Genomic DNA, 17,738 nt, shown 5'->3' with positions numbered 1-17,738 from the left:
CTAGCTGCTCTAGGTGCCTAAGGGTGACTGCACTACAACTCTATGGATCTCCTTGCCTAGCTCCTCCCCCAAACTCTTAGGCCTATGGTTCAAGAGTGAAGGGCAATAGCCATGCCACAGCCTGGATGTCCTCTTCCCTTGAAATGTCTTCCATGAAATGAATTAGTCCATTATTTTTTTAAATTCAGCCTCATTCAAGTTCTCAGGACATGGGCAAAATACTGCCCAAACATTTGGCAGACTATAACCTGAATGACCTCTTTCCTAGTTCTCTCTGAAACCTGATGAGGTGGGCCTCTGCCGTCCAAAGTCTCTGGGTCTTCTGGTCCTCCAAACTCACGCCAGAATAATGTGTGTTAAATTAAACTCTGCTCATGGCATTCAAAGGCATTTCTAGCCCAGAGTTCCAGGTCGCTTTCGCATTCCTCCAACAAACCCATTCCAGAGTCCTGGAGCCACAGTCAGACTTATCACAGCAACACTCCCGCTCGTGGTACCAGGCCCCTGTATTAGTGTCTCTCCAAATATCTCAACAGAGGCAGCTTAAGGAGAGAAGAACTTACTCTGGCTCACGGTTCCAGGGTACCATCCATTATGGCAGGGAAGTCACGGAGACAGGAGGCAGCTGGTCACATGGCATCCGGTTAGGAAGCAGAGAGAGACGAAGGCTTAAGCTAGCTTGCTTTCTCTTCTTAGCATGTGGAATGGTACCACCCACATTTAGGGTGGGTCTTTACATCTTAATTAACCTAGTGTAGATAAGTCTCACAGCAATCTGTTTGCCACGGATTCTAAATTCAGTGGAGTCGATAAGATGAACCATAAGGATGGTCCATGAGCATCTTCCTCCCTTGCCAGACCTACCCCTAGGGTTCATTCAGTAACAAGCCACTGATGCCAGGGCTGCCTTTCCAACTCTTGACTCCTGACTGTAGATGTAACAGTCTTATTAAATAAGAAACACAGAGCCAAATGCAGAGTTAAAAGCCCAAGAGGTCAGAGCAGTAGCTGAGAGCTGATACTAAAAACCCTTTCATACCCTTCACTGCCGCTGCTGTCCTTTCCCTCAGAAAGAGACCTACTTCCTGTGTGTCTTTCTTTTTATTGACTTTCTGTTCTGCCTTCTCATTGGTTGTAAACCCAACCACATGACCTCCTCATCACTGCCTGTCTATACAGACCTCCAGGTCTTGTATGGTTGGTATTGAGATTAAAGGCGTGTGTCTCCATGCTGGCTGTATCCTTGAACACACAGAGATCTGCCTGTCATGTGATCGGGATTAAAGGCGTGCGCCACCACCGCCCCGGCTTCTGCTATGGCTTGATATTAGCTTTGACCCCTAGGCAACTTTATTTATTAACATACAAATAAAATCACATTTCAGTACAAATAAAATATCACCATACCTGACCTCCCATGTTATTTTTCCATCTGATGTCTTAACTCTCTAAACTTTACATTTCCAAGCCAAACCTGTGGCTTGCAGCCTCTGGTCCACTTGGTGACTGCTTGCCATCAGCCAGATGCCATTCTCCACCAGTGTCCCAGTCTGTATTCATCTGAACTCTGGACACTGCCATTGATAGCTGTCCTGCTCCACCATACTGTCCCCCTTACCCTGTCAGTCAAATGTCATTATCCATTGTGGCACTTGGATGTCATCTCAGTCTATATGCATGTAGGTCTTTGGCATGACCTCCCCGATCCCCACCACCAGACCTCCCTTACTCCTCATCCAGGGCTTTCCTAAGATGCAGAACCCCCACCTGTCATTTCCCACTTACACTTGACCATGTCACACACAGCTGAACAAGTGCCTCCATCTCTTCCTGTGCCCTGCCCTGGTGTGGGACTTCCTGCGCCCTAGCTCTGTGCTGGTGAAATTCCTATCAGGGTCTGCTCAGATCTTAGGAGCTTCCCCTAGGCTCCGGTTTCCACCTTCTCTCACTCCCAGGATAGGAGACATCCGCTGTGCTGCGGCCTCTCCATGCAGCACAGCACCAGCCCACTCTGGCTTCCAAGGCCATATTCGCCTCCCCCCCCCCACACCCATTGTAGGTTCCCTGTCACTGAAGGGGCTTTAGCGGATGCTGAGTGCTGTGAGACGTCCCGTTTCCCAACTCCTCTGGCAGGACCAGGGGTGTTGCCTGAGGGCTGGTGTTTGTGCCAGCCACTGTTTGGGTTATTTTAAGAAGAAAAAGTGTTCTCTTCCTGATTTTGTGAATAACGCTTGCTCCTAAGAAAAGCTGGTCATATAGAAAAGTGGTCACCCTTACCTTGTCACTTCCTCCCAGATCTGTACTGCACCCTGGAGGTGGATTCCTTTGGGTATTTTGTGAATAAAGCAAAGACTCGAGTCTACAGGGACACGACAGAGCCAAACTGGAATGAGGTGAGGAGCCTGCCTCCACCAGGATGTTTTCCACAGATCTTAATCTCCAGGGGCTCCCGAAGGGCTTCCCCGAAAGCCACACTGCTGCCAGCATTCCTGGAATCTCCCAGAGGTTGGTGGGGTGGGGGTGGGGAGGCGTGTGATACAGCCAAGAGATTTTATCTCTGTGTTCCTCAGAGTCTTACCCACCCACTCCCAGCAGAGAAATAACCCGTTTTTTCCAGAGAACTGTTTGGAAAGAATACTTTAAAAGGCTTTTTGAATCCCACGATAGCCTATTGTATAGTTGTTAGGTTTCCATTTTCCGGTTTTCCTCTGAACCTCGAATGAGCTCCTGTGGCTATTCCGGTTTCCAGAGTTCTTAGGCCCTGCCTGTCAGGGTTGTGGGCCGGGCTCCCCCGACCTCCCTGGTCTGTCTCCAAGGATCCTGTATGTTTGCATTGAGGTACTAGGTTTGCGCAGTCTGTTGTCTGTAGTCCCCAGCCTTGGACCTTAGGAGTGGCATGATTGCACAGAGGCCAGTGTGCATGAAGTCCTCAGACCTCTAAGTTGTCACTTCTGGTCTCTGCCGTTGCCGTCACCCTAAAGAACCTTGATTTAGTTGGTACAGAACAGCGAAGATATAAAGCTGCCTCCTACCCCTTGCCCACCGAGGAGTGAACCGTGAAACACCAGGCACCTTGGTCTAGTCTGCCTTGGTCACATGGCCGAATAGGAGGACCATGGGACCAGATCCCAGGTCTTGCAACATAGCATCCCCTCATTGTCATTATAAATATTGTTTAAATAGGACAAGAACACAAGGGAACCAGTACTTAACCTCTCTGGTCATCTCAGCTATGATAGTGGCAGGATAAAGCCATATGAGGCTTGCTCAGTACATTCTTGCAGTCCCAGTACATGGGAGGTAGAGGCAGGAGAATTACCTAGCCTTCAAGGCTAGCCTGGGCTACATAGTTGAATACCAAGCCAGCTCCATCTTAAAAAAAAAAAAAGCTACAGGAGACCCATTGTAGAAGGCCTCCAGAAAACAAGGGGACTGGGGGATTGTGACCCCCTCAGAGGCCTCAAAGATGGATTCTAGGTAGGTTGCAAAAGGTCCAGGTAGGTGTCATCAGCCAAAGCTCTAGGGGGTCATGATGGGAGGTCTGGGTCACCTGGTGTGTACATGCAGATCATCCAGGGAAGTCACATACTCCTGACACATCTTCCCAGAAATAGCTACTCTGCCCAATAAGAGCCATGCATACATAAGCATCAACAGAAAATGCAGGATTCACTGGAGACTCAGAAGGCTGATAGAGGAGCAAGTTTAACTCCACAATAAGTGGCAGACAAAGCTCACAGGACCATTCCAGAACCTTCTGTCTGGCCCTTCCATGAATTACATTTTTTAAAAGAGAATTTACTGAAGCCAGAGCTTGCGTTTGCTGAACACTGAATTGTACCCCTAGCCTCAATTTCATCCTTCAGGCTTAGGTTCACAGCAGAATTAAGAGAAAGGGCAGAAATTCCCATATACTCCCCACTATTAAAATCTTATATAATTCACCTACATCAGCAGAGCATTGCCCAAAGGCTACAGTTGATGTTAGATGTACATGCTGTGGATTTTCACAAATAAATGACGACATGTGTCTTCCATTATAGTACTACCCAGAATGGCTTCACTGCCCTAAAAATGAACTCACCTCAATACCACCCAAAGTTATCAAATATCTGTCTCTAACAATCAACCTAAGATTCTGGCACCTCTAACAATCACCCCGAGATTCTGATATTGTTGGTATCAAGACCATGCTTTGGAGATAGATGCTGATGTACCAAGTTTGAATTAGGTTGGAGAGGGTTTAAAAGCTTCCAGAAGCATCCAGTCAAAGAACCACAGTGTGGTGACAGCGATGCCCACAGGGATGCTCACACAGGCCCCAGGACCACGTGAGGAGAGTTGTGTGAGGCCTGGGTCCTTCTGGGGCAGCAGGGGTACCATTTGTTGTTGAGCCGTGGTTCAGACACGGTGATGAACTGCCACATCCTTGGTTGGACCTGTTTGTTCGTGGGTAACGTTCTTTCTTTTGGGGAACCACAGGAGTTTGAGATAGAGCTGGAAGGCTCCCAGACCCTGCGGATACTCTGCTATGAAAAGTGTTACAACAAGATGAAGATCCCCAAGGAGGATGGCGAGAGTGCAGACAAGCTCATGGGGAAAGGTCAGCTCCAGGTGAGCCTGCCCCACCCCCACCCCCACCCCCACCCCCCACCCCCTGGGTGCTCCGGGGCCTTTCCCATGGGAGGCTGCTAAAACAGCCTAACTCCTGGGATGGAGTGGAGAGCCAGCCCAGTCACGGGTCCTTCCTTCTCTCTCTCTGTCTGTCCTATGTATCATACTGTCTCGTTCCCCAAAGATTTTCTGTCAGACTTCTTCTTCAGCTGAAGCCATAGTTTCTCCCGTGGTTCTAGCAGCCACAAGCAGATGGTTAGGCGGTGCCCTGGGCTAAAGTTGGTTAAGAAGCCATCTCTCTTTGGAAAAGTAGGAGTCCCAGAGCCTACTCCTTGTCTGTCCGGTGTATAGGCCCAGTTTCCAGCCGCTTTCCTGAACAGGGTACACACAAGTACACCCCAGAGTTAGCATAGGAACCCCCAGGAAGGCCAAGAGACTATGTCCATACGGGACCAGCGCAGGGTCCCCAGGCCTCAGGAGGGGCCACTTGGACCCTCTGTCCTTCGGAACTAGCTTTATACAGCCCCAGAAACCTCACCCGTGTTCCGCTGCTTCCTGGCAGACAGGAGCTGACACCACCTGCTGGGAGTGTCTCATGGCTTTGCCTAACATGTGCCTATTATGATCACACTCTGGTGTTCAGAGGCCAGTCTGGGGCTACAGAGAGCAATCCTATTTCAAAAATAAAAAAGTTGTAGTCTCTACTTTTCTTACAAGTGTGACTTCTTTCTGTGGGGTATTTATTTGTTTATTTCATGTGTGGGCACGGCATCCCACAGTAGGGCATGTAGAGGTCATGGGGCGTCTCCTTCCACCTTGAAGCAGGGTCTCTTGTCTCTGCTGCTTTGCTGAGTATTCCAGATGAGCTGGCCCGTGAGCTCCCAGGCAATCCTCCTGCCTCCTCTCTCACCCTCCTGCTGGTGCGTCTTACTCCATGCAGTGCAGCCCAGCCACTCTGTCTGACTTCTTCCTCCCACGGAAGTGGGTCAGGTCTTGAGTATGGCACCCCACTGCCTAGACTTTCTACCTCGGTGTGAGGCCCCTCACAGGAGAAAAGAGACACCTGTGAGAGCTCTGTACACACCCACAAGCGCCAGGTTCCTTCCCTGGGGGCGAGAAGTAAAATCCACCTTGTGGTAAGAACAGTGTCAGGAGTGGTGAAGTCACTTCTGTGAGAGGCGGGGACCCATCCTCTTCACTCAGATCAGCAGGTCACTGTCCCCTGCCTCTCTGTCCCCTGCCTAGCTAGAGTCTTAAGAGATGCAGGCTGCTGCCTGGCTTTAACTGTGGAAGTGTGTTGGGGGACTCGGGTGCTTGGGGCCTCAAGGAATTACCATACACCGAGAGCAGACTGGAGGACAGAAATGTTCCTCTAAGTGTCCTGTCCATGCTCAGCCAGGCAGCTGCCACTAATCCAGCCAGCCACAGAGTGACCACGCTGCCCCTGGACACCATGGTAGTTCTCTGGTTTTCCTCTGTTCCAGTATGGGTCTTTTTTTTTTTTTTTTAAGATTTATTTATTTTTATCTTATGTGTATAAATGCATGTTTTGCCTGCATGTGTGTGTATGCACTACATGTGTGTCTGGTGCCCGAAGAGGCCAGGAAAGGGTAGCAGGTCTCCCGGAACTGGAGTTACAGGTGGCTGTAAGCTGCCATGTGGGTGAGGATGCAACTGAACCTGGGTCCTCTGCAAAAGCAGTAAGTGGTTCCAACCACTGAGCAACCTCTCCAGCTCCAGTATGGATATCCTCTGTCTGTCTGTTACTATCATACTGTCATGTTCCCCAAAGATTTCCTGTCAGACTTGTTCTTGCAGCTGAAGCCGTCACTTCTTAAAGAAGTCAAGTGTTTGCACACGTACCAAGTGACAGTTACAGATCGAATGAATGTCTGTCATGGCGCCGGCCCTGTGTTGTGTGCCGTACCATTCCATTTTTCTGTAGTACAGCGTGCTTGAGGCAGGTTACTCAGGGAGCAAAAGGGCTTCATTTTGCTCCGTTTTGGAGACTGAGAAGACCATCGTATTGATAGTGACGTAGAAAGAGGAGGTTGCATCTTGAAACGGGAACCCCAGGGGGGGTAGTCTGGGTATCAGGCTTGATCTTGAAACACCTTGTCCTCACTAGCTCCCTAGAATCCAGGTGTCCCATCAGAGCTTCTTCTCGCAAAGACACCTCCTTTGGTGGCTTGAGGACCTTGCACTAGGCTCCACTTCTGAAAGCACCCACTCTCCAGGCTGTCACACGGAGGGCAGAGTCCCTCCAGAGTGTAGCACGTGCTTTCTCCCGTGGTACTTACAGCAGGTCTTTTTTTTTTTTTTTTTTTATTAAAGAGAAGGGAGTGACCCCAGGACCTTGCATGTGCTAAGCAAGTAATCTACCACTGTTCTACAGCCCCGTCCCTTCCTTATTTTGGTTGGAGACAGAGTCTTCCTGATTTGCCTAGGCAGGCCTTAAGAGCTCACCTACAGGCCGACTGCCTCAGCCTCCGTAGTAGATGGGGGGATCAGGTGTGTGCTTCACCCAACTGCAGTAAGACTTGAAGGGTGCTCATTTGACGTTCAAGGAGACACTTTCCCAACTGTGTCAGGTCCTCTGGTGAGCAGTACTGTCTGGGACTTGTTAGGACCAACAGCCATTGCTCCGCTCCCCTTCTCCCTCTTGGTATCTGCTCACAAGCCAGGCATCCTTCACACACACCCCAGACCCTGGGACCCTCTTGGAGCCTGTATTACCCAGCTTCACTCAGGGGTGATCCCAAGGATGCCAACAGACTGGGTGCCTGGCTCCTTCGTGGTTTTGTCAAGTACAGCAAAGAGAAATTCGGGGCCCACTAGTCGTCCTGAGTGACTTGAAGTTTCACCTCTGGAATCTTGAGAACGGCGGGCTTGGAAGCAAGGCCTCTGAGTACTACCACCAGAAAACTAGGGGTCTCAGTGGAAAGCGGACAGAGCTATTCTGTCAAACCAAGCTTCTCTGGAAACGCCTTGCTGTGGCGCTGCCATATGAACAAAATGTTTCTTGATGTTTTTGCTTTTCTGTCAGGGAGTCTTGAGTGCCCTGTAACCAGCCTAGTGAAGAGAAGAGAGAAAGTTCCAGAGCCAGAGAGCAGTGAAGGCAACAAAGACAGATATATTCCGGAGGCTTCCGAGACGGAAGAGACACCTTTCTATAGAACAGGGCTTGACTCCAGATACGGCACAGACAAGTGGGGATTTACAGCCAAGTGAGGGGCAGTGGGTGGAAGATTACTAATAGGAAATGCTGTGAGTAAGGATTCTGGCTAGACCAGCCTAATGGGATTTTTGCTCCAGGAAGGTCGGGTAAGCAGATAATACCTGGAGGAAGGTAGGAGATAAAGAACCCAACCAAATATCAAAGGTGGTGGTGTACACCTGTAATCCCAGCACTTTGGAGGTAGAGGCAGGAAATCCCATGACTCCAAGACCAGTCACAACCATATAGTGAATTAATGGAGGCCAGCCTGGCCTTCACGAGACACTAAAAAAAAAAAAACAAACCAAACCTAGGGGCAGTATGAGGGAGAGATAGTTGATCTGGAGGCTTGAATGTTATCTCCAGAATCCATGTGTAAAACAGAGGGGGCAGGGATAAAAGCCCAGTGTAATGACATGCTTCTAATCCCAGCACTGGGGGAATTGAGGCAGACAGATCCCTGGGCCTTGCTGGCCAGCCAGCCTGTCCTTATGGCAAGTTCCAGGCCAGTGACAGATCCTATCTCAATAAAAACAAGGTGGATAGCACCCGAGGAACGACACCTGAGGTTGGCCTCTGGCCTCCACAAACATGTATACATACACACACAAAATAAAAGCATCCCTAAAAATATATATATATTAATATATATTAGATTTATATTATAGATATTTTTACACACACACACATATATAATCTCAGGATAGAGGTTTCTAGTAAAACTGACTTAACAGGATTCTTACTCAAATTGGGTTTTTGAGAACATGCCCAGGGATGGAGCAGTGTTGAACAAAGAGCTCGGAGTCTGTGTGGTAAGGAAGCTGATCTCTGTCAGCTCCCAGCCCTGCCATGCTCTGTGGGACCCGAGTGAGTCATCACCCCCCTCACCCTTCCAGTGTCGTTTCCTTACGTAGCCGGTTGTCGGAGTGGGAGACATGATGCATCTGGAGCTCAGTGATGTGTCACTGGGACCTGGTCAGCGTTTGATGCTGTTATGTTATTGTCATCGTCATTGTTAGCGAAGAGGCACTGGAGACAGCCGGATCCTGCTCCGGCCCCCCGGGTCATGATCTCAGCCATGGTCTGAGAGATGAATGGCCTCTGGAACCTCATGAAACAGGAAGGAACCCAAGTGCTTGTAAAGGGTCTAGATGACTCATGGCCGCCTCCACAGTGGCTGGCCGGTCTCCTGGCAACAGGGGCTTGTTCGTGTGATCTCAGGAGGAAGGAAGCAGGAGGAGGAGCCATGGATACCCATGAGGCCTTGACACTCCAGTCTGGCTCAGTTCTCCTGCCTCCTGGCTTGTTCTCACCTGCAGATACTGTTTCCTGGGTTAGGTTTTCCCTGGGAGAGACGTCCGTGACTTGTTAAGGGCAGCCTCCCTGAACCCAGGCTTCCCCGATGACATCAGTGTCTTCTTCCCTGTGTGCTGTGTGGGTTGGGTGCCTAGCTGTCCGTTTCCCCCTGCTAGGAGTTGGTAGGGATGGCAACCTTGACTCGGAATCTGAGTAGAGGGGCTTCCTGTGAGGTAAGGCTTTATGCTGAGATGAAGAAGGCACAGTCCTGGATATCCAAGAGAGGACAGGAAGAAGTCCAGTCCCAGGCAGGAGAGCAGGGCCCAAGGGAAGGACCAGAATGGGAACTGGGACTCCAATGGTGCTGTTCATGCACATCCCTGGACGGGAGGTGTCGGACTCTTCTGAGGTTAAGATCCTGCCTTGGCATCCTTTTTGCTCCGTAAATGTTGTTATTGAACACTTAGTTCAAGAACCATAGCCTGAATCTGTGGTTTCTGTCTACCCCACCCCCCAATACATGACTGTCTCAGTTGAGTTATCAGGTCCCCACTTCTCTTCCTGAAGATGGAATTCCACAAGAGAAAGAGTAGGGGTCTCCCTCTTTCTGAACCCAGGATACATGAGAGCCACGGGCCAGAAAGAGAGGGGTGTGGTGGCACTGATCTGGGACACAGTCACCAGGATGGTGCCAGCTGTTGAAAGAGTCACCCAGCAAGGAGAATGGGAGCCCTCACATGCAGTAGGTACACAAGACCTTGGCCAGGGTCCTTTTCAAGATTGTCCCAAGCTTCTGTGGGTTATCTAAACAAACAGTACATGAGAGCCTGCTGTATTGCCTTCATGAGGAAGAACCTGTATGCCAGGCTTCAAGAATGCCATAACACGCCGGGCGGTGGTGGCGCATGCCTTTAATTCCAGCACTCGGGAGGCAGAGCCAGGTGGATCTCTGTGAGTTCGAGTCCAGTCTGGTCTACAAAGTGAGATCCAGGTCAGGCTCAAAGCTACACAGAGAAACCCTCTCTCGAAAAACCAAAAAAAAAAAAAAAAAAAAAAAAAAAAAAAAAGCCATAACACTTATCCCCAAGCTTTGTGATCCAGAATAGAGAGACTCAAGAACGATACTACAGATGCCCTGAAAGCCAGGGCCAGCCTGCAACAAGGTCACGCTGGTTCAGATGGCACTGATGGTGGGCAAGGTCAGGAGGGCACAGGGAGACTGTCACAGGATAGGACACTAGCTGTATCTTCAGGGAGAGATTTCCCAAGATAAAGACATCAAGTTTTACACCCAAGGCTGGCAGGAACCCAGGATTCGTGGGGTTGCTTGAGCTGAGGGGATGCTAGTCTGTAGCCTGGGGGGATGTGGTCAGGACCGGGACAGGATCCTGAGAGCATCATCCTCAGCCAGGGCCCTTGCAGATTTCTCTCTGCCGCTTCTCTTCTCTCATTTCCATTCACACACTTTCTAAGCAGAATAATTCCCACAGCCCTGTTCCTTCTTGGGGAGTAACGTAGAATCTTGTCTTTTCCCATTTTCCCTCCTAACCTTCTAGTGTCCTGCTGGGGTTATCACTCAGATTCCCACAGAGCCATCTGGGTAATAATACCTTTTGTCCTGAGAGTTTTGTTCACTTCGCACATTTCCTGCCAACAGAATCAGGCCAGATATAATCTTCTGTAGCTGTTTTGGCTTTTCGAGACAGGGTTTCTCTGTGTAGCTCTGGCTATTCTGGAACTCACTCTGTACACCAGGCTGGCCTTGAACTCACAGAGCTCTGCCTGGCTCTGCCTCCCAAGTGCTGGGATTAAAGGCATGCGCCACCACCAACCAGCTGACGGTTGTTGATGTTGTTGTTGTTGTTTTTAAGCGTTATCTACTTCTTGGTATTATCAATAGTAGCTAAATAAGGTTACCCTGTCATGGCCTACAGTTTTGTTTCTCTGATTACTAGGCTGTTGTGGTTGGTGCCGCGGTGGCCCGTGGCATTGGTATAAGTCAATACGGATGACTGCTTTCCAGTCGTAGGTAGGAGGAGGCTCCAGGTCCCATTCAGTGTCTGCTCCGGTTCAACTTAGGCATTCCCCAGCTTGTCCTGGTGTGTACTGAGCAGTTTTCTAGGCAGGCCTCTGAGCCACCATCCCCCAGACCCACTGACTACAGCTCTTCGAAGTTCCTGCCTGATGCAGTCCCAGGGAGACAGTGGTGTTAACAGACTGTCCTTCCGGGACCGCTGTATGCACACACACCTGCTGGCTGCCCAGTGCCTGGGTGGAACCGTGGTACCTGACAGCCACAGTGGCCCTGAGGGCTTTAGCTTTTCCCTGCACTTCTGTGTAATAGCACTCACTTCCCCCTCGGTCATCAGTTTTTCCAGATCCCGGCCTCTTGCTTGTTTATTGCTCTGGAACTTTAAATAACTGCCTGGGAAAGTGTGCCAGCCTTGAATGCTGTTTGCAGCGTAGCCCGGCCCTCCGTGTCCTGTTATTCTGTACATGGTTTCTGCTCGGCCTAAGCACAGTCTATTCTTTGAGGCCAGTCCACCTATTCGAGGCTGCTGTGAGGGTTGAGTACCCAGACACCAACATAAGCTACAAATAGGGGGCCTGGTGTTGGCCTAGCCTGGTCCCAGCAGCTCTAGGCGGAGTTAGATACTAGGCCTTGGTGCTCAAGAGTGGACAATGTCTAGATCAGCAAGGCCCTTGGAAGCTTGTCTGCAGGGGAACAGGATCAATACTCAGGATGCTCTCTACCCCCAGTCCATTGGCGGCAGTACATGGGATTTGGGAGTATCAGCTTGCCTGGAAGCATTCTTTCAGGACACTACCAGCTTGGAGTGGACTGACCAACAACACACATGTTACTCAGTGTCTCTAAATTTGGACCACAGGAAACCACCCACTCGAAAAGGAGACTCCGGCATAAGAGGAGACTGACATATCTGAATTCCCGTAACCAATAGGCTTGGGAGCAGGAGCTGTTTTTCCCATATACTGACCAAAAACAAAAGTGGAATGTAAGGGTGATGGGAAACTGTGACCTTGGCTGGCCCGACTGTAGGGTGGAGCTTCCCTGGGAGAGCCTGCTCAAAAGGAGACAGAGGTTAGGAGCTCACCACTGTCCTGCTGCTCAGCTCCACCAGCTTCTTTGCCGCCTGACCCCCCGTCGCCATGCAGGGCCTCGTTCGGTTTTTCTACCCCAGCCGGGCAAGCCGGAGCCGGATAGCCTCTGCTGAGAAACAGCTGTGTGCCCGAGGCACTGCCCTGTGGACCCATATCCGATGTCTGGTGTGCAGGGGCAAGGTGGGCCAGTCAGTCAGGGCCTGGGATCCCGGGTAGGCTGGGAAGGGTGGGACCCAGTCACCCAGATGTCTCAGACGGTCATTCTCCTCACCCTACCGCTCACCCAGTCTTAGGACTGCTCATTCATGGCCTTTGCTGCCCCTGGGTTTTTAGGGGAGAGGGGTCCCCATTACTACTGTCCTCAGAGAGAAAGGGAAGGATTTGTCTCACTCCGCTTGCTTCTGAAGAAGGAAGGGGCACTATCCTTGGGCAGCCAAGACACAGGTGGGCCCTGGGGTTCCTACAAGGACCCGTGAAGCAAGGGCAGGGGGCTTCCCCACACCACAGATTCCCACAGTGAAGAGAGCTGAATTTCTTTGTAGAAAAGAACCTGGGACGCAGTGGTGGTTCTTTTATCTCTGAATTTGGGGGTACTAGAGATAAAAACCAGGGACTTTGTGCATGCCAGGGAGAGCTCCAGCACAGAGCCCACCCTCAGTTCATGACGTGTTTTCAGAAGACTTCAAGTTCCTTATTCGTCTAGCCTCACTAGTGGCCTCTCTGAAGCCTATGATAGCTCGTGGGTGCTCATCAGAAAGGGGAGACAGAGCTTCTATACATGGCGTGGGGTGGGGTGGTGGTAGTTATAAAGACTACTTATTCGGGTGACATAGGGTAGGTTCCTATAGACTGGCTGCTGGACAATGGTTTGCAGAGGTCAAAGCTGGGGGGTACAGTGAGGCTTCCGTCTGATTCGGGGTGGCACTCTATGTCTTTCTGGGCACGGTTGAGGGAGAAAGCGTGATTGGCAACCCTTGATGCTCTGCCCTCTCACAGTCACCACTGAAATTAGTTCTTATACCAGCCTGCCCTCCGTTCGGATCTAGCAACCCCTCTGACAGATGGAAGTGGGACTTAGGCTCCACCTGGGGTGGGGGTGGGGAGCGGGGTTCATGGCAGTGAGCTGCGGCACTCTGAGGTTCCAGGACTGTCTAACAGGTCAGTCTGCCCCTCTGACCGCGGTAGGACTCCGCTTCCCATGTAGAGCATGGAACAGCAGCAGGGTGGCCGTTGCCCAGCAGAGCCTCCGAGGAGGCCTGAGGACCTTTTGTAATCGTGCATCTTTGGTTTCAGCTGGACCCCCAAACCCTACAGGACAGAGAGTGGCAACGGACTGTCATCGACATGAATGGGGTAAGTGGCCACAGAGCTCTATTTGTGTCTGTTTCCCACTGAAAGTTAAAACAGACCCAGTTCCACCGAGAACGGTCCGAAGAAGGCTAAGCCTGAGATGATGGCTGGAGAGGAGAATGGGCTCTGGAGGAGGAAGGAATGCCCACCAGGAGTGCTGTGTACAGGGCAGAGGTGGGCACCTCCAGAGCAGAGACACCGTGCATAGGAAGGAGCCCTCTCTATTTGGTGGCCAGTTGCCACCCAGACCCTGCGGGTTCAATCCTGAAAGGAAGGTCTGTGATGCTAGGGTCCATCCCCAGGACCACATCTCACCAAACACTTAAGATCCACTGACGTTGTCTTTGGCTATCTCAGGAAAATGTATCCAAAAAGATTGGGACTAGCACAGTTTTAGAGATTTTTTTTTTCCTTTTCCTGATGATATTTGCATGTACGTAAGCAGTCTCAGACATGGGACCCAAATATAAATATGAATTTACTATTATCTATTATTTTATGGAGAGTTTACATGCATAGCTGTGGAGGTAGGGATTTTATGCATCTTAACTCATTCGCAGGCGGTCAGGTGGGTGTGGAACCCTCCTCGTGTATCACTTTGGTGTTCGGGGAGTTTACAGTTTGTGATTTACAGCTTAGATTTCCGGATTAGAACCTTCTGACCTGTTCCTTTTGTTGTGGTGGGTTGTTCTTTAGGGGAGGCGGTGGTTGTCCAGTTGGCTTGTCTTCTTCCGCTTTGTTCTGATGATTTGAACTGAACGGAGTACCTTGTGCATGCTAGGTGTGTGCACCGTCACTGAGCTACACGCTCCAGCCCCGCCTGCTTATTTTTTTTTTTAATATTACTTTAAAAAATGAAGGGAAACAATGAGGATATGAGAGGAGACTGTGCAGAAGTAAATCCTTTACGCCCCTGACCACCCCTGGCTCTGATTGACTACAACAAGGGCTTCTTCCATCTCATTCTGGAGCCTTGACCTGTCTGCCCTGGGGGTGAAAAGGTTTCTTGGGCTAGGACCTTCAAGGACCCTGAGATCTCAGCCTAAGAGGTCCAGAGGGTAAGAGGCCCACACCCTTCCTTTCCCCTGCAGATTGAAGTGAAACTCTCCGTCAAGTTCACGAGCAGGGAGTTCAGCTTGAAGAGAATGCCTTCCCGCAAACAGACAGGGGTCTTCGGTGTCAAGATCGCTGTGGTCACAAAGTGAGTGGCAGGAGGTGTGGGCTTGTTCTTGAGGGCATTCTGCAGGCATGCCTGAGGGAAAGGCCTGCTCTCTTAGGGCACGGCCCTGCTGGCTGCATATAGGGGATTGGGGGTAGCCCCAGGGGAGACTGAGGTTCTGCTTAGCCACCTCCTGTGTTTATTGTAAAACCAGCTCAGGAATGTCCTCATCTCCTGGTCAGGAACTGCCCAAGTGCAGGACTTGCTTCCCTTGCCTGGAATATGTTGTGATCCCAAGTTCCTGTTGAATAATTTGAATCTCGGCCCTTTTGTTGTGAGCCTGTTGCCGGGAGATGCCTATTTGTTGCTTTGAGGGCAGTTCTTGGGGATACAGGCCACTTCCTCCCAGATTTCCATTCACTTCCCCAGGATGGAGTACTGGCTACATAACCCATTGCCCCGACACTGACATGTGTCCAAACACACTCTTCTCCTATGAGAGAGTCTGCTTCCAAGCTCTTTCCAGAAAACACGGATGTGCACTTTGGGGAGGAAGGTGCCCCCTCACTTCACCTGTGTAACTATGGGATCAGGGCTTGGAAAGGACCTGATTGTGTTTATCTGAGTCCAGGTTCATACCTCCTCATAGCACTGGTTACTGTCTTCAAAGCATTCTGGTTCCAGAGCTGTACCAGGAGGTCTAGAGGTTGTCCAGAAGAGAAAGTATTTAAAATGGCAAGGGACCTGAGTAATGCTGAAGACTTGTACATGCAGCATGCCTTAGGATTACTAGTGCTGTGATGAAACACCATGACCAAAGAAACTTGGGGAGGAAAGGGTGTTTTTGGCTTACACTTCCATATCACTGTTCATCACTGAAGGAAGCCAAGACAGGAATTCCCACAGGGCAGGAATCTGGAGACAGGAGCTGATGCAGAGGCCATGGAGGAGTGCTGCTTACTGGCTTGTTCCCTATGGCTTGCTCAGCCTGTTTTCTTACAGAACCCAAGACCACCAGCCCAGGGATATCACCACCCACAATGAGCTGGGGCCTCCCCCATTGATCACGAATTAAGAAAATGTCTTAACAGCCAGACCTTATGGAGGCATTTTCTCAGTTGAGGTTCCCTCCTTTCAGATAACTCTAGCTTGTGTCAAGTTGACATAAAACTATCGAACACACAGCAGATGCATGGTGTTTGCCCTGTGCAAGCCTTAGCTCTCAAGGAGCCTCAGGGGATTCACTGCACAGGAGTCAGGAGTCTGGGCCAATACCTTGTCCAGCTTCCTATCTTAGAGGTGAGAGTCTTTATCACGAGACTCTAGGAAGCTTTTGGTTCATTCACAGCCTGGAAGCTGTACTTCCTAGAGCAGTGTTGCTTAGAAAAGCCTCTGAGGTTGAGGATATAGCTCAGAGTACTTACCCTCCAGCACCGTGGAAGAAAATAACAAGCCTCATGACCTTCCCACGGGGTCATATGTAACTTGCAAGGTGATTGGATGCTTCAGGCTCTTAGAAAGTTCCTGATAAAATAGAGAGCTCAAAGCAGGAAGGAAAACTTGCCCAAGCTTACATTTGTGGTCTCAAACTCTACACACCTTCTTCTCCCCCTGCAGGAGAGAGAGGTCCAAGGTACCTTACATTGTGCGCCAGTGTGTGGAGGAGATCGAGCGCCGGGGCATGGAGGAGGTGGGCATCTACCGAGTGTCTGGAGTGGCCACAGACATCCAGGCACTGAAGGCGGCCTTTGACGTCAGTGAGTATTGCCCAGGCAGGGTGGAACAGAGGTGATGTCCACACTGAGACTCCCAGAGGGCCTAGCACATCACTCTCTTACCTTTTCCTTCCTTATTTAAGAGTAGAAGACAAAAGCTGGGCATGGCAGTGTGAGCATATACTCTAACGTTCAGGAGGATAATCCAGGAATACATACTTTCAGTCTAGCCTGGACTACATGATGAGTTCCAAGTTAGCTTTAGCCACATAGTGATTTCCTGTGTCAAGTAGACAGATGATAGATAATTGATTGACTGATGATTGATAATTAACATCTGTAATCCCAGTATTCGGGAGGTAGAGGCAGGAGAATTGCTGCAAATTCAAGGCCAGGCAGGGCTATAGAGCAAGACTTTGCCTTAAAAGAAAATAAATAAATAAGTTTGAGAGATGGTGTGATCTGGGCACATTGATGTTACCTTGTAGCTCTAGCTACTCAGGAGATTGAGACAGGGTCACTTGAGCCCAGGAGTTCAGACCCTGCCTAAAATGTCACATCTCAAAAGAAAGAAAATGGAGAGATGCCTTAGGAAAGAGCGCAAACTGCTCCTGCAGGGGACCCAGGATCAGTTCCCTGCACCTAACAATCCAGCTCACCACCACCTGTAACTCTAGTTACAGGGCATCCCATGCCCTCTTCTGGCCTCTGTGGGATCCTACATGCATGTGGTGCACATAAACTCATACAGGTACACACATACACATAAAAATAGCAAGTAATTCGTTTAAAAAAGAAAGAAATGAATCCTTCAAATGTCTAGCCACATCCACCGAGTTGGACCATGGCCTTCTGTGGGATGTGGTCTGATGCTTTGGAGTAGACAGGAGGAGCTAAAGCCCCATATAATTTAACTATGGCTCACTCGAGGGTGGTGTGGGACAGTGGGCATGGCTATGACCCAATTCTTACTGGTGCTGTCTTGTTTCTATCTGTCCCCCAAACCCTCACACCCTGCAAGGGAGACAGAGCTGCCCCCAAGTGCTAAGCAAGGGCCTTGAGACCCTTAGAGAGTCAGTCTTAGATAAGGTTTCTATTGCTGGGATAAAATACCTAGACCAAAAGCAACTTGGGAAAGAAAGGGTTTATTTCAGGTTACAACTCCCAGGTCATAGTCTATCACGGAGAGAAGTCAGGGCAGGAACCTGGAGACAGAAATTGAATCAGAAGCCATGGAGGCATACTTCTTACTGAGCTGTTCCTT

At 50.1% G+C, this 17,738-nt stretch overlaps 1 protein-coding gene across 1 annotated transcript in view; it reads left to right on the top strand.

Annotated features, from left to right (window-relative positions):
* Bcr (BCR activator of RhoGEF and GTPase) overlaps positions 1 to 17,738 on the top strand; it is a 129,559-nt gene that overhangs the window by 106,057 nt on the left and 5,764 nt on the right. The window contains 5 exon segments of the mRNA XM_052744694.1: positions 2,296 to 2,393; positions 4,483 to 4,614; positions 13,544 to 13,603; positions 14,692 to 14,801; positions 16,377 to 16,516. Of these exon segments, the coding sequence (XP_052600654.1) occupies positions 2,296 to 2,393; positions 4,483 to 4,614; positions 13,544 to 13,603; positions 14,692 to 14,801; positions 16,377 to 16,516 (540 nt within the window).

Source organism: Peromyscus californicus, unplaced genomic scaffold (genome assembly GCF_007827085.1).
Source record: "Peromyscus californicus insignis strain IS unplaced genomic scaffold, ASM782708v3 Scaffold_19__1_contigs__length_69161282, whole genome shotgun sequence".
NCBI classification, from domain to species: Eukaryota; Metazoa; Chordata; class Mammalia; order Rodentia; family Cricetidae; genus Peromyscus; species Peromyscus californicus.
Note: the sequence above shows the minus strand (reverse complement) of the source record. Positions and strands in the feature narration are given on the sequence as shown.